This window comes from Euwallacea similis, chromosome 5 (genome assembly GCF_039881205.1).
Source record: "Euwallacea similis isolate ESF13 chromosome 5, ESF131.1, whole genome shotgun sequence".
In the NCBI taxonomy this organism is placed as follows: Eukaryota; Metazoa; Arthropoda; class Insecta; order Coleoptera; family Curculionidae; genus Euwallacea; species Euwallacea similis.
This window is the reverse complement of record NC_089613.1, coordinates 1,398,344-1,414,736: the sequence shown is the minus strand read 5'-3', so window position 1 is coordinate 1,414,736 and position 16,393 is coordinate 1,398,344. Positions and strand designations below refer to the sequence as shown.

General features: G+C 33.0%; 5 protein-coding genes across 7 annotated transcripts; 1 reads left to right on the top strand and 4 right to left on the bottom strand.

The window, feature by feature from the left end:
* Positions 1 to 98: 98 nt before the first annotated feature.
* Positions 99 to 518, bottom strand: LOC136409104 (small lysine-rich protein 1). The gene is made up of 2 exons (XM_066390417.1): positions 373 to 518; positions 99 to 321 (listed from the first exon to the last, which is right to left on the bottom strand). Exons 1-2 carry the CDS (start codon positions 489 to 491, stop codon positions 186 to 188), a joined length of 255 nt encoding a protein of 84 aa, XP_066246514.1. The 5' UTR covers positions 492 to 518; the 3' UTR covers positions 99 to 185.
* A 3,303-nt stretch (positions 519 to 3,821) lies between these two features.
* Positions 3,822 to 6,762, top strand: Egm (Enigma). Its single transcript, XM_066390378.1, has 11 exons — positions 3,822 to 4,056; positions 4,422 to 4,566; positions 4,643 to 4,791; positions 4,847 to 5,013; positions 5,070 to 5,289; positions 5,347 to 5,543; positions 5,612 to 5,716; positions 5,833 to 6,018; positions 6,073 to 6,242; positions 6,297 to 6,433; positions 6,488 to 6,762. The coding sequence occupies exons 1-11, from the start codon at positions 3,837 to 3,839 to the stop codon at positions 6,709 to 6,711; spliced, it is 1,920 nt and encodes a 639-aa protein (XP_066246475.1). The 5' UTR covers positions 3,822 to 3,836; the 3' UTR covers positions 6,712 to 6,762.
* Positions 6,763 to 7,220: 458 nt separating this feature from the next.
* On the bottom strand, positions 7,221 to 11,389 carry LOC136409102 (E3 ubiquitin-protein ligase PPP1R11-like). Its single transcript, XM_066390415.1, has 3 exons — positions 11,134 to 11,389; positions 8,601 to 8,715; positions 7,221 to 7,799 (listed from the first exon to the last, which is right to left on the bottom strand). The coding sequence occupies exons 1-3, from the start codon at positions 11,212 to 11,214 to the stop codon at positions 7,594 to 7,596; spliced, it is 402 nt and encodes a 133-aa protein (XP_066246512.1). The 5' UTR covers positions 11,215 to 11,389; the 3' UTR covers positions 7,221 to 7,593.
* Positions 9,172 to 11,127, bottom strand: LOC136409087 (succinate--hydroxymethylglutarate CoA-transferase). The gene is made up of 2 exons (XM_066390392.1): positions 10,370 to 11,127; positions 9,172 to 10,057 (listed from the first exon to the last, which is right to left on the bottom strand). Exons 1-2 carry the CDS (start codon positions 10,971 to 10,973, stop codon positions 9,381 to 9,383), a joined length of 1,281 nt encoding a protein of 426 aa, XP_066246489.1. The 5' UTR covers positions 10,974 to 11,127; the 3' UTR covers positions 9,172 to 9,380.
* A 710-nt stretch (positions 11,390 to 12,099) lies between the features above and the next one.
* Positions 12,100 to 14,382, bottom strand: LOC136409128 (nuclear receptor-binding factor 2-like). Of its 3 annotated transcripts, none has more exons than XM_066390453.1 (7): positions 14,078 to 14,382; positions 13,795 to 13,961; positions 13,526 to 13,704; positions 13,006 to 13,167; positions 12,830 to 12,940; positions 12,578 to 12,670; positions 12,100 to 12,385 (listed from the first exon to the last, which is right to left on the bottom strand). In XM_066390453.1, exons 1-7 carry the CDS (start codon positions 14,111 to 14,113, stop codon positions 12,192 to 12,194), a joined length of 942 nt encoding a protein of 313 aa, XP_066246550.1. In that variant the 5' UTR covers positions 14,114 to 14,382; the 3' UTR covers positions 12,100 to 12,191. The 3 variants fall into 3 exon arrangements, with proteins under 3 accessions (XP_066246550.1, XP_066246551.1, XP_066246552.1); XM_066390454.1 differs by having other exon boundaries at positions 12,839 to 12,940; positions 14,078 to 14,380; XM_066390455.1 differs by lacking the exon at positions 12,830 to 12,940 and having other exon boundaries at positions 14,078 to 14,365.
* Between the last annotated feature and the right edge of the window lie 2,011 nt (positions 14,383 to 16,393).

The following is a 16,393-nucleotide window of genomic DNA, read 5'->3' as shown; positions in this document are numbered from 1 at the left end:
GGAGGGCGAGTGGAACCGCTGAAAAATGCCTCGTGTCGTTTTTCGTTCGTTTGGTTTCTTGGCATCAAGAACTGCCTTTCCAGAAAACAAACAGGTAAATCGAATTATGATCAGAGTTTTATTTTTTTGGATCAAATTTTGAAAAAACACAGACCACAAGCATACACAAATCGAATTTTCCAACGTTATTTTTTCCCCTTTTTCTTCTTCTTCTGGGCGTCAGGCCATGGAAAGCCTCTCCACTTTAACAAGTCTTGAACGTTGTGGCAGGTGGTATAAGCGTTTTCCATTGCGGCCTCGGTGAAAATATCCACATTACATCTACAAATCAATTACACAATCCAGTGCATGGTTTTTTATCATCCTGTATACCTAGCGCTCTTATTCCTGGATTTCTTCCCTCCCCCTCGCCGTCCTTTGGAGGTCACCTTTTTTTTGCCTTTATCCCCATTTTTGCTATTTTTGGATTTCTTCTTCTTGCCTTTCGGCATTTTAGATGTACCAAGCTAAAATGTGTAATGTAATATTTAATCGATATTGGCTTAATATTGTTTGGTCAATAAAAACGTGCCAATCCCCTTCCTGCGCCTTTGTTCATATAAAATAATCGTACAATTTCTAGACGGTTTCCAATAATTCCAAAAGTTAATTTATGGGAACGTTCAACACCAGAAAATATTTAAAACATCGTTTGTCTCACAAGAATACTTCAAAAAAACGCTCTTGGACATTTTTTTAATGGAGCGTAAACTAATTATAGAAGAGATTTTTATACGATCGCTCTAAACGTTTGGTAGTGAGTGTCACGTACTATTCTTAGAGCAAATGGAACCACCTTTGATTGTGGAATTCCAAGAAGCTGTTGAACTTTGTTTGATATGTTATTGATTGCATCCAAATTTCACTTCAAGTAGATTCATTAAATTAGAAATTGGAACATATTGAAATTGAAAATTTGAAAACTAGTAATTAAGAAATTCAAAAAATGGAAAAAAGGAAAAAATCTTATTGCCAAAATATTTATTTATTCTATAGAATATGCACAAATCCAGAGATAAGAAAACAAACTGCGAAGGTCTCAAAATTGAACAGCTTTATGCCTATTCTCCTCTGCAATGGCCACAAACTATGAATCTCTTGTTTTTTTTTCTAAAATTATTAATATGTTTTTTAATCTTATTTTCTGTTTTGCTTCTTTAAATAATGACAACAGTAAACAATTGAATTTCTTAAACACCTCGGGCATACGTGCCTCAAAACCCCGCGTTAACAGCTGTTTATATGAACTGAAAGTTCGGATATAAATAGAAAATAGGCGATTTTTTAAGCCATTAAAACGCCCATGTAACGTTTAATTACCTCGTAATGTAAAAAAATAATTTGTTATCCTCGCAACAGAGAAATTTCTAAATTATGCATAGGCTCAGCGCATAATATCTTAATGTTGTTTTTACAATCGAACTAGTCCTTAGATTCTTGCTAAAACAGCAAAATTTAGTGAGAAATTCTGAAAAAACAAGAAACATGCAGATTTTCTCAAATAGGTGGTTAGTACCTGCAAAATTACATCTGTTCATTAGGTCAACGATTTTAATGCGGAATTCGATCACTTTAGTAAATATTTACATACGTAGATACAAATGAGTATTATTAGTCCTTGCTATGGGGGAAAAATTTTCAGGAATAACCATCAGCAATACTTGATGTTTGCGGCCTATTTGAAGTAAAATTAATTTGTGTTAAAAAATACCATTTAAAAATAGACTCAATGAACTTAATACTGATAAAATGGTAAGTACATTTTATATTTAATGAACGAAACATTGAGAATTATTATAATTTTCTTATACGTTTATATTTATTTTAAGAAAAATATTCGGAATATAGCGAATTTTAAGTATTTTTCTTGATATTTTATTTCTTTACATTTTATTGAAACTGGATATAAAGGATGTAATATCTCATTTCAATGGAGATTTCCAATAAATTTAAAAGAGCCGCATTTGTCGTCAAATATCATTCATCTACCAGAATAAATGGACTGCAATTTTTTCTAATTCCAAAGGAAAGCATATACATGCAATGTTTATAAATGTCGTAAATCGTTGAAACTATATTTAGAATCACATATGCTTTGTTGGATTAAATTTGATATAAATCTTGTTGAGCTTTTAGATAACAGAAAAGTATAAAACTTTAATACTATGTAGTAATATGATTTATGACCCTCTAGTGTTGATCAGATTGAACTTCTAAACAAAATTTTATTTGAATGTTCGTTATAGCTTTGGGTTAGATAGTAAAAACCAGAATTTAGTGATTACCAAATCAACTACAATGAGATGTTTTAAACAGAAAATTCTGAAATTTTGCTCATAGTTATCTTCACTGCTTAATAACTAATAATTATTTTTTTTTAAATAGATAGTAGAACGGATAACTTGTTGACATTATGGCGGAAAAAAATTATTTATGTACAACAACCTCGTGAGGAACCGAAAGTAATTAAGGCCCCTTAATAATAACTGAGTAAGCTGAGTAAAAATTTGTAACTATGAATAGCTAAGCTATATGTAGTAGAGCTGCGGACGCCTTTCCGTATCGAGTAATGACAATTAAGGATTTTGGGCGTTATACGAACGAAAAACTTGACATTGTTGTACCTTATTTTCAATCTAGCAAGAAGACCATTATAAAGTTGCTGTAAAAAGAAATCATTATCTCCAAGTATATCAACAAAAGGGTTCTTAGAAGGGTATAACCCATAAATCCGTTACTGAGTGAAAGAGATCTGAAGTTTGAAAAACGTTCTTTTTAATCAAAAAGAAATATGTGTTTTAGTATTCAGAGCTTACCAACCTTACCAAAATGACATGGTTTAAACAAAAAATGCTGCAATTTTGTTCATAATTATATTAAATACTCATTAACTAATCATTATTTTTAAAATAATAGATTGAAAGAATAAATTGTTGATATTATGGCGAAGAAAATTTCTTATACAATATTTCAAATTATCAAGTATAAAACGCTCTAAATCATGTAATCAGTAAGAGGTAATAAAAGAAAACATACACCTTTATATCTATGTAAATATATATATTGTTTATTTTATGCAATACAAAGATATTCTTGAATTAATTGTTGAGTTCAAATTCCTGTTGTTTTACTATATCAGCCCCCTTTATCTCCTTATCATACTTTTTGTGGTACATGGCCATTTACCCGCCTGTTAATAACTTGATACTCCTTTTTCGGGACATTCTGTAGTTTCATAATTTTTAAAAATATTCGTAAAGGGATCTGCGAGGGGAATGTGGTCCTATTCATCTACCTTAAATCACCGCATTACATGTATATCGCAGATGTTTCACTGGACTAAGTTATAAAGGGATAAGGTGGAAAATGCACAAGAATTGGCATTTTTAGAATAATTTAGGGTAAATTGAACTTAAACAGTAAAAAAAATTTAGCATAGGCCAAAAAAAAACATGGTTTATTGAATTATCTACATTCTCTACATAATTATCAGGTAAACAATAAATTTTTGACTTTATATATTGAAACTTACATTATTTACATGTACAAATCTTTTAAAATAAAAAAACTCCTTAATTTTCACATTATTTCAATCGAATCTCCTGTATTTTTCCAAATTTAAAACCCGGAACCGCCATTGAATGATTTAATGGCGATTCCCTAAAATATTTTAGGTTAGGTCATATGTTATTGTCTAGCAAGTGCTAGAGATGAATTTGCTAATAAATTCGCCAAAAAACTGATAAAGCAATATTTCCAGTATATAGATTTAATAAAAAACACTCTTTTTAATTACAATGCTATCATCGGCTCTAAGGCGTATTGCGCCTCACTCGCATAATTTAAGGAGGTCCAGACAGGCACTTTACTCCACTGCAGTAGAACCCCTTCAAAAAGACTCCTCTGAACAGCAGCAAGATAAGGAAATCAAGAAATATGATAGGCTGAGTAATATAACCAAAAAAACTAGGTCAAAGAAACCTCAAAGAGCACCATTTGTTAAGAATTTCTTGACTGGTAAGCATTGGTTTTAGTTGTGAGGTTTGTATACTTAATTCGTGAGTAAACTGGAAAAAAGAAGCTTCTAAAAAGGGAACTAGCATTCTCAGCTACCTCTTAGTACTTATCAATTAAACTGAGTGAATAACATGAGTAGTTCATAAAACAATTGTATAAAATGCAGAGTGTTATGTTAATTTTACTTTACACTATATGAATCTATAAATCTGGTTTCTTCCAGTGAAGGAAGTGTAGGATATTATTTTATGATTTGATTTTTCCATCCCAAATTGCATTCTTGTATATCTGCTTAAAATATACTAATCATTTTCTAAGTACTTATTATGTATCTTATGGTTATTTTACATTTCCTACAATTTCAGGAACCTTTGATAAAGAAATGTTAATATTTCCTGAATTAGATTTGGAAGAATATAAGAATTTAGAAAAACACATAAATGGATTAAAGCAACTTTTGCAGGAAAATCATATGGTAAATGTGAACTCCATTGGGGATAAAAAATTCAGGTAAGGAATTCATAAAAAAATAGTACTTTAATAGACACTTGGTTTCTGAAGTCCATTTTGTATTTATTATAAAAAGGCAAAATTTAGTTGACCACCAAGCAATTGGCCTGCAAGTCTCCCAGTTTTTAAATGGCAGAGAATTATGGCCCATGGATCTGATGGCCTTCTTAGAAGTCATTTCACAACACAGCTTAAGACAGGGTTTATTACACAATGATTTATTAGGTAAACATGATCTAAAAACTTCACCAACTTTATTAGAATTAGGGTGATATTCCAGGCACTGAAATTTTAAGTAGATTTGCAGAGGATAAAATAAAAAAGAAATATTTGCCCACAATAGTTTCTGGCGAATCAATCAGTGCTTTTGCTATGAATGAATTAGGATTGATTGAGTTGAACCTGATGACAACAACTGCGAAGTTAACTGATGATGGAAAGCATTGGGTTGGTTAAAAGTACCTAATTTTTTATTTCCACAAAAAAATTCAATATATTTGTAGGTTCTAAATGGGGCAAAAACATGTGTAGTCAATGGGATTTCTGCAGATATTTTGATTGTGGTTGCCATTAGTGATTCATTTGTTATAGACAAAGACCCTATTAACTCTATTAGCGTTTTTGTAGTAGAAAAGGACACAGTAGGGATTAACTGTAAGAAACTAGAAGCTACAGGGGTGGAATTAGCAGATATTACTTTTAATAACGTTCAAATACCTGCAGGTAATTCTAATAAGTATGATGAAACTGAAATTTTTTTATGATTAAAAAAATTCTTAGAGAATCTTATTGGATCGGCCCACAAAGGCGATCGAATTCTGAAACCTATTATGCGAGACTTCAGGTTAAGTTGTGGGCCTGCTTGTAATGCAATTTCAAAGCAACTAATTACGAATCTTCACAAGTTTTTCGTGAAGACGAGTACGCCTGAATACGATTATCTCTCGACTGATGCTGTGAGATTCAAATTGGGTGAGGTAATTGGCAAAGATTTTTTAACGAAACATGGGTTATATTGATACAGTAAAAAATATCATTTTCACAGCTTTTAATGGAGCAGTACGCAATCGAAAGTGTGTCTTATCTAACTGCGGGTCTGCAGGACTGGTACGATAATCAGGATGTCGATGTCGAGTGCGCAATTGTAAAGGTGAGAAGTCACCAAAGACCATTTTTTCATTTAGAAAAATTTGCCACTATATTAACAATATGGTGACTAATACATGTTGACAAAAAAATTTAATTAATTTCTTCTTTAAAATCAAGATTTTCTCTTCTGAGGCGGCCTTAAGAGTTTCCACCATATGTTTGGATTCAATAGGTCTGCCCGCTACCATAAAAGATCACTGGGCCAGAAAAGGTCACGACGATGTATTAAATTATTTAACTCTTCATGAAACCAACGAGAATCAGAGGTTGTTTATAACTCTCGCGGGGTTACAACATGTCGGGGTAAATCATCATTTTGAAAAAATATGTATGTTTTTTACTAATTTAAATTCATAGGCTAGTTTGAACGAAACAGTAAAAAAGCTGCGTAATCCTTGGTCTTATGGTAGTTTTATGCTTAAACGCATTTGGACGGATCGCCATCAACACTCTGACAATCCTACATTGGATTTAGAACTTTACGACTCACTTCATCCATCTTGTGAAACTCCTTCGAAACAATTAGAGTGAGTGAGATACGTTCTATTGATTTCCACACGTATTATTTCTGCCAATTCCAGATACTGTATAAAACGACTTCAATATTGCACCGAAGTTTTTCTTACCGAACATGGTCTTGAATGTGTCAATCGACATTCTCATTTAAAAACTTTATCTAATATTATTATCGATTGTTACGTTATGAGTGCAGTTCTAGGTAAGTTGTAATGATGCTTAACAATTCAAATTAAAACTGAATTATGTGTTTCAGCTCGTGCCTCGAGATCTTATTGTATAGGTCTTCAGTTTGCCGATTTTGAGGTAGTATTGGCAACGGCGTTTTGTAACAAAGCCTTGGAAAGGGTTCGTAGTAATGTGCATTCTATTGTTGACAACGAAGGCTCAGGAGTTGACAAACATTTAATCGCGGTCGGTAAAAGAATAACAGAAAGTAAAGGGTATTTCCTAACTAATCCTCTCATGAGATTTTTTTAATTTTCAGTTACTGTTTCCAAAAAAATCAGTTTAGTTTTTTCTATATTATTGCACGCAGTTTATGTGCGGATAAGAAATGTTGATATGATAGATGGAAAGCTCTCAGATTCTAATATTTTATTAAGATAACAATGTTATGGTTTGTGATTGTTTTCAAGGACAGCACTGGTTTAAGTAAAATAATTATTAACGATTGAAACATGGCCCTTGATGAAATATTGATTGATTAAAAATATTGAGAGCAAAATTTATGAACAGGGTCACATAAATTTTGCTCTTAATATTTTAACGTTTTTAGAGGCGCCCCTGACAGTTATCTTGGTTTTTAAAGTGTAGATAACACTTTTGAAGCAAATTTAAAGTAGTTAAAAAATATCCTTTATTATTATTATTTAAGTAAATGTTATTAAGTACTGTCATTAATTTGGTGATTTTCTATTCGTATTAGCTCATATCATAGGTCTCCACCTGGATTAATATGATTGGACAGTAATAAGATTTATAATTACTTATTCATAAATTTATTACATATTTAATTAAGTAACGGTTTATAAATTAAATAAAAACTACGTCAGCAATGATTATAAAATCGGAGACGTAATACTGGTTAATTTGACATTCTAATATCAAATAATTATTAAAACTGAAATTGGAAAACAAATTGTACTATTCAGTACATACATACGTAGATGTACATACAATGGAATTCCTCATTGATCTATACTTTGAATATCTCCCTTATGATTTTGGTTATGAAACCTGAAGTGTTGGACCACATTTCCCTTCACAATCTGCTCTGAACGGCTAATTCAAGGATCAATCCCAACTTTACCCCACGAACTAAATAATTAATTTACGGTCGCATTAAATACGGCTATTCTTTTACACTGATGAAGGTTCTCCTGAGCTTGGCAAATGAGGCTCGGAGCTGATGGTTTCAGTTATGCAGCCTTCAACTTTGGCTACTCCAGTTTGACCAGAAGATTTCTTTTTTTCTACATGTCCTTGACAATGGTCACATTCATCGTCTGACGAATCAGATGAGGAGCTTTCCCCGAACTTTCGAGGTTTATTATAAATGCAGCAACCTACGAATGAGCAGTCGTTTTATGACTCAAATATAGTAATGATGGATCAAATTCAGTAGAGTGAACAGTTGTGCAACTGTGCTATAGGAGAAGCTGGATACGGTGCTCTCATCATTGAGAAATATGGGAACACTTAGAATGAACGTTAAAAAATCCATAAAGCACACAGGTGATGGGGGAGAGACTCCTAGACGCTATAACGTTTCACCATAATACAAAAAAGCTATGAAAACTAAATAAATAGGGGAACATGCCACATTCTCTCCTTCAAATCGGTAGTTGCAAGGAAATTGAGGGAAAATGTTTTCTCAACTTCTTCTGTAAACCTAAATAAAATCTTCTAAACGACGGCAGTGAATTTCAAGTAGCAACATAATCTTCGTAAACATTGGACTATGGTTATCAGAAATGACCACTCTTGAGGCTGCTGGACGTTAGGTCTGAGGACCAAGCCCAATTTCCACCACAAATAAGGAAAGGACACCGATAGTCTGGCTGGAAAGAAAACTTTGGGCGAGTTCAAGAAAAAAATCCTTCAATCACAATTGGCATATCAATAACATTGTTCCGCCGTCCATATATGTAATAGCCACCACGTACCTCGGCGGAAAGTGCAGCTCCAGTCTAAAGTGATGGGGAAAAAGGGGAGAAATCTGATCTAGCACAAGTTTTAGATTTCGCTTCGAAGTTTCAATAGTCGCAAAACTGTTCTACTGAATATGATCATTCAATATGTGCACTGGGAGCATTATGTCACTACAAGAAAGTGACCTTTCTCTTAGTACTATGAAATATACTCACATTTTGACTTTTTCTTGCCTAAATTTTCATTGTCTACAGTCCCAGTGGTCCATTGAACTTTCTTATCAGTCCGAGGCTTTTTTAGCTTCACTGTCAGACGAGGAACTGTATGATCCTGTAAACGATAACGGAAATGAATTGGAAATATTACGTTATGCATGACATAAGACAATAAAATTGAAATTCAAAAGCGATATTCAGTTTTAGCTCAAGTATTCACTATGTACAATATGTTTCCATTTGAAAAAACAAAGTTGGTGGTCGTACCTGATTTTTGGACTACCCTGTATACATGAATTTACCATCAAAAAAACCGCAATAAAAAATAAAAATCGACGTGTCCGAGGATTTTGGCCGCATACGTTCGGCATCTTAGTTATATGGACTGTTCCATCTAAAACTTACACACTGTATAATATTAAGAATTCACTATAGCCACAGGGTCAATGCTTACTGAAAAACTTAGTGGGTGATAAAGAATTCTGATGTTAATTAGGATTACTAGTTTGTGCAATTTAAACAACAGAAATAGAATGTATATATATATATTTGATTTATTAGGTACATGTCACAAGGATTAAAGAAAATAAAGGGGGTGATCAGTAAAAAAAAACCTATGGCATTTCAGTTGTAGAAAGTTTTTAAACAATTAATGATGTTATTTATTATGTATATTGTCTGTTGTTATAAGCATGACGTTGTTAAGCAAAGCTTATAGCGAAGTGGTCAGATTTTTTGATAATGGCGGCTCGGCTGAATTAACTGCTTTCTGTAGCTACTTCATTCAATTATTTTCCGTAATCGTAAATCATCAATTTTATTCCCATTAAATCCCAGCAATTCTGTCAACACCTCATTGGTGTGTTGTCCCAAATCTGGAGGTGGTGTTCGCACTTCATTGCCGCCCTCACTGTATTGCACTGCAGGTCCAACTAAGCGAATTTCCCCTGCAGTAGGATGATTCATGGTCTTCACTATCCCTATATCTTGCACATGAGGGTCACTAAAAGTAGCCTTCAGATCATTCACTGGCCCATTTGGAAATGAACATTGATAAAATAAGCTTTCCCACTCTTTGTTTGTTTTTGTTGATAAAATTTTAGTAAGAATTTCCACAATTTGATTTCTATTAGCAACTCTATCAGTATTGGTTGCAAATTGTGGATCTTTTGCCAAATCTTTGTGCCCAATAATTGTACAGAGTTCTTCAAATTGCTTGTTCGAGCCAGTTCCAATGGTGTAATACCCATCCCTGGTAGAGAATGCTTGGTATGGAACAATACTCTCATGAGCAGTGCCCCAGCGAGACGCCTCTTTACCTGCATTCAAATAATTAGAGCCAATATTAATTAGAGTTGATAGCTCTGTTGACAAAAGATTGCAATCAATTTTCTGCCCTTTTCCAGTTTTAGCGCGTTTAATTAAAGCAGCCATGATGGCTCCATGAGCATAAAGGCCTGGAAATTTTTGTCAAGAAATAGTTTTGTGATACTTCATATTATATGCAGTATGATCCAAATTGATGATGTATGCATTGGTATTTTGAAAACTATAAGAGATGATTAGACAAACAAAATTTTAAAGAATTTTACAAGAAACCTATATTCAGTTTAAAATATATAGGTCACCAATTAAGATCACACTGTAGAGTGTTCAAAGATGTCAGTATCTTGGTTAACTGCAGCAGTATATAAACCTTTAGTTTAAACTAACAATTGAAAACATCTTGGAATACCCTATTGTTAATAACCAGCAATTTCTACACTTACCTGTTGCAATATCAATTAAAGCCACTCCCACTTTACAAGGTTCTCCACCCTGCGGGCCTGTAATATGCACCAATCCTCCTATGGATGCAGCTATAACATCATATCCAGGCCTTCGGCTATAAGGCCCCTTAGGGCCAAACCCAGTGATTGAACAATAAATTAAATGTGGAGCTATCCCCTTAAGCACATCATAACCAAGCTGCATTGAATCTAATTTGCCAGGGACATAATTTTCAATCAAAACATCAGACTTTTTTGCCAGAGAATAAATGATCTCTTTCCCTTCTTCAGTTTGAATATTGACTGTCACACTTTTTTTGTTGCGGTTGAAGGCAATAAAGTAACAAGATTCTTTGCTTGTTCCAACGAAAGGGGGCCCCCATAAGCGGGCTTCGTCTCCTGTGCCTGGCTTTTCAATTTTTATTACTTCAGCCCCTAAATCCCCTAATATCATTGTGCAATATGGACCAGCAACAATTCTAGTAAGATCGAGAATTCGGACTCCTTCTAATAGAGAAGTAGATGAAGAGACATTTCTGACTCCAGATCGTTTGCAGACTTGAAGGAGGCCAGAGGCCTTTCTTACATTTCTCAACAGAGACATTTTACAACTACACTGATTCTCTAAGGTATTTGAAATAATATTTTGTGTACCTGACTACATTCACATAAATTAAAGATAAGTTACTTATTGTTATATTGTTTGGAGGGCTTTAATTAGTTTTAATACGTATTTGCATTTTATATTACTCGGAATTACTAACCTGTTCGTCTGCAGTTTCCACCAAGGTCGCACTAGATGTGGAAGATTCTAGATGTTGTGCCGATGGTCCCGAATCTGACATAGCGTAATTATTTTTCTTTTGCCACTAATTCATTCAATAAAATAATGTTTTAATAATAAAACAAACACACAAACTACTAAAACACGTAAATAAAGGGATATTTAAAGCCCTTTAAATTTGAAATGTTTGGTTGGAAAAAAACATGTAAAGATTTAAAAAATCACAATTTGATGCCTGTCACTGTCATCATGGACGTTTCACATGTGTTTGTGGAGTGTTCAGTTAGGTAGAATCAGGAGTGTGTGTTTGTTCAATACAATTCTCTGAGGTTTAAAATGGGTGCGTATCTTGTGTTATTCTAAAAATAAGAGTTTAGCGCCCTTTAAGCATAGTTCTTTACGAGGAAACAGTCTAGGAGATGTACATTAGATTCTTTATTTTCAGATTATAACACATAGATCTCCATATATAGGATGTATGCAAAATTCATCTGCTGGTTTTCACATAAGCTTTATCCCAGAAGGAAAGGTCTTAAGTCAATGCATTAAGATATTTTTAAGAATACAATATCGGATGTTTCTGTAAAGGAGTTTTATCCAAAATTATTCGACAGCTTTGAATTACAAATTTTTATTGTTCATTATGAAATATGTTCACAATTTGCCCATTTTTAACAGATATTTACAATTTCTGACTTAACCAGAAGTGATCTCAACTTCATTATTGTAATTCAGATAAGAGGAAACTGTACGCTAAAAAATATCACATAAAGTAATCATCAACACAGATAATAAAAAGACAAGTTAAACTATGCAAATGAAACATGAAGCACTTACCTCAAATCGAAGAATTTTCAAAGAGATTTATATAATTTTTATTTTATATAGTCACAATTCATACACTTTATTTGTTATTTTTCTAATTTAAAAAAAAAAGTGAGTGAACTACTTGGCAAAACACCCAGTATACCTATTTATTGAATAACGTATGTATAAATAATTCCAGTACAAATAATGCCTACAACTCATAACTATTCGTTAATGTCCCTGAGTGTCTTTTTTTGTTACTTTTTGGTTCACTTTGGGCATTCGAAACTGTTTGAATACAGATAAATCAATCTCAGGCACTGCCATTGGGTCCAAGTGAGGTAAACTAGGTAGTTCTGTCACTTCCTCTTCATCAAAATCGGTGGGACACGACATGACCATCGGAGACGTTGCTCCGCTGGAATCTGTTGAAGTTTTATTCTGTGATTATGATTAAACATAAATGCAGTTTTTACGTATAGTACTAACGTCAAAATGACAGAGATCGAGAGCTTTAAGTAAGTAATCGCGATTGTAATTATAGCGTCGACTCGAGCTACCACGTTCCAGATTCATAAATTTAGACACAAAAATAGTTGTTAAACTAAGTAACTCACCATCTTTGTGCGATTTTCCCAATTCCAGGTTGTGGATTTGTACCTTCAGCTGCTCAATTTCCTTATTCCTGTCATCTAATTGGATGAGTAAACCTATCATCAATGAAATTCTATATATAACTCAAAACTATATTGATCCAATGGCAATTTTAATACCCAAGCAAATTACTTATTGTTAAAAAATCATCAAATTAATCTTTTGTTTACAACCACACAAAAACAATTTTTTTTTTAATTTAAGCACGCACTCGCCTAACCAACCTTCTTTGTAGATCTGATCAAGATCCATTCTTTTAATGCGCTCTTTAATACGTTCGTTTTGTTGCTTTCGCTCCCCTAACTTAATTAACAATTTCAACAGGCCTGTAAATCATCCCATATGACTACAATGTTATTCTCCCCCAATAAACTTCAAGAGAATCCTATACCTTGCACAGACTCCCTTAGTTGTCCACTCAACTCCTTTAATTCTTCTATAATTGTGGAGTCGTCTTTTGGAAGTTTGTTACCTATAATGAATGGAGATCCGTCCTGTTCATCTACCTCTTCAAGAATACTTTGACAATCTCGTTCTCTATTGTCAATTATACCTAATAAGAGGTCAAAGTATGATGCTTAAAAAGAAATGTAAAGACTCGTCTACAGAGACCCAACACTAAGTGTCGCCTTTATTGAATTAAATTTCATGTAATTAAAATATAGCATAGTAGCAGGGAAGTAAGCAGTGACACATTATGGAATTTTGGTGCTTGATCAAGGGAGCTATCCTTCCTCTTGTAGACTGTTTAATATATTTATATACCATTTCTAAAAAAAGGGCTTCCCCAAAGATTTGAAGTTTGGTAAGGTTCTGCTGTAATATGTGATTGTAATTAAGTATTTAAACATGTTATTATTGTTGGAAATAAACTTGTTTGCTTCTCTGTAAACGGGTCTTAAGCATTTTACCTCTGTGAGCCAAATAGGCTATTAAAGAATCATGTGTTTCAAAGTTTTCAAAAATTTTAGCCTCCAAATTTTCAACTGCTTCCTTTTGGTTATGTTTCCCTGATATTACTCTGTTAAGTTTCCTTTCTCGTTCTACTCTCTCCAAGAATGACTTCTTCAATTGTAACATTCTTATTTGCCTATACATACATACATTTATGTCTAGTATATTATAAAATTTGAGCATGCAAGAAATACATACCACATGCAGTATTTAACCTGTAACTTACCTTTCATTTGCCTCTTTTTGGAGTCGAATCGACTCCAAGGCATTTTTATCCCCATCTGAGTTGAGATATTTATTGTATAGTTCTACAATTTCCAAATGACATTGAATGCACTCATCAATTTTCTTTTGCCTGCTGAGGACTTGGGCTTTCCGCTCCAACTGGTGGGCCTAACAGATCGTGCACATTCGAAAAAGGATTTTGAAGACAAGATTTAAAGTTTTAAACAAAATTAAGAATTCTACCAATACTAATGAGGTGTCTCAATATAGTCTTGATGGCTTACCTTGTTTAGTGGCGCTTTATCCATGTCTAATTCCATTTAAGAAGTTAGCGTAAAGAATAGTTGAAATGTAAAATTAACCTTTGTATATCTTTAATCAGGAGTCAAGGGCTTTATTGTAATTAATAAAAAATTGTAGATAAGACTTCCGTTAAACATCTGATTTGTGTCGTGGAAAATAATGTCAATTATGAGGTTAAATGCAAAAAAATGTTTTTTTTTGGAAATTTAATTTTATCTACAGCCTCTGAGGCTTTAAGTTTGCGGTTGCACATCAAATTAACATAAATTTGATAATAATTAACTTGTTCCAAATAACTCAAAAACAACAATACTGCTTCGTTAATTCTGACATTGACAGCTGAAGTATTTATGTGAACACAATCTTTGCTTCTTCATAAAAATGTAGAGGATAGGTAGGTGTGGAGAAAATGTCGACAATGAAGTTAATAGCAATAATCTGGCTGTAATTCCAAGCCCTCTGATTAATAAGAGTCACGACCTCTACCTCAAATCTAATAGGCCGATCCAAGTCTGGAGTAATGAGGTTAATTGCCGGATAGCGATTCTGGATAATTAACTCTTGAAAAGGGGGTTATTTTCTTAAAAAAAGGCCAGTCTGCGAGAGGTTAAAAAAGATATACAGCGATAGCAGAGTAAAAAGCTATAATTCTGCTTGACTGTTATCTCAGGCCAGAAATCTTGCCAAGGACAGTGGTTCCAAAATCTGATTAAAATTTTATTAAGCAACATTTTTTAAATACTTTTACATTATTTATCATTATCGTAGAGGTCTTATTACACGTACTTACAGCTGTCTTTAATTTGTTTATACATAATATGTACCTACGTTTCCTTAAATACGATATTATAATGAATAAGCATTTTATATTTAAAAAAAATACTAAAATAGTTTGTTAATAAAGTTTAACAAGCGCATTATTTATTGGTGATCAAGTTATAGCTAACTTATGTTTTTGGCCAGGTATTTTGATCCCTTGTTGGCTTTATTTTAAATTCCATTAGTTTATTATTATAGGATATATTGCGTAGATATATGTTTTAAAATAGAATTGTGTTTTATACAGAGGGCAATAAATACACTTGGCTTCTCTCTTATCCAAAAAATACATAATGGTATATATGGTCTATACATAATATAATGGTCTGTTTAAGTAACTATTACAATGATAATAAAGATTATTATTTATGTTTCTGCGGACTTTACATTCACCAGATTGTCAACAATTTGGAGGAAAGTTTCGGTTGAATCGATTTTTCTACCTTTCTTTCCCCCTTTTTAACCAAGTACATTTGTCCGTCTTGCTAAACAAATATAAAAATATATAATTCGTGAATTTAACCCTGTTTTCATGGCAAATTAACGATAAGTACGTACGTAATATATTTATAAACATTCAATCATATTTTATAATAACGATTGCAGCAAATCTTGCAATACTACATTATGGTATGCGTACATGTCTACTGTTATTCACTAGTCAATATATCTGTGAAAAAACTTGGAACTTATGATATAAAACAAGGACAAATTACAGTGGCACGGGCCTGTAACCAGACAACTCGGTGCTGTGCCTCTAGGACCGCTTACCCGTAGATACGCCACTGCCCGCAAGATAGGGTTTTCTGTAGTTTTAAAAACATGCGTTTATGGGAATTCTTAAAAGAAACCATACTGCTTTTCATAAAAAAGCGCTACAAAAGTTCCTTATAATTCGAAAAACGCGCACTTGAAGGCAGTAAAAGCAGCGGCACACAGGTCATAATGTTCTTTAATTTGAACTAACCAACAAATCGAATGAAAAAAAACAATTTGGAAAATAGCTGGATATAAAAAAAACATGTTGATACGCTACTGACGATTTTTAGAGGTAGTTTTGTTTCAAAATTTTGAAATTTGGAGTGATCCGTTTAAATTCAAAATTTGAGCTTTCCGTGGTGTCCTAAGACTGGAAGGAATTTAAAAAGTATTTTTAAGAGTCTAATGGAGTCTCAAGACGGATATTTTCAAAACTTCTCAAAATTTACATTAATTTCATCTAATTTTTTGAATCACTTCTCTATTCAGATTTTTAGCGTAAAATAAAATTTCACCACTTTGAAATATCCAGCATTTTTTATTTATCAAAGTGTAGTGTCCAGTGGCATCCTAAGACACCTAGAATCTTTTGCGATCGCTTAATGCTTCACAATTATTCATGTGGATTCTATGCCCTTCTAGGGCATAACATCCTGCTTTTTTGTTCTGATATCGTACTGAAATTTGAACATTTTGAAATCTTTTTGTAGTTTTCCGCT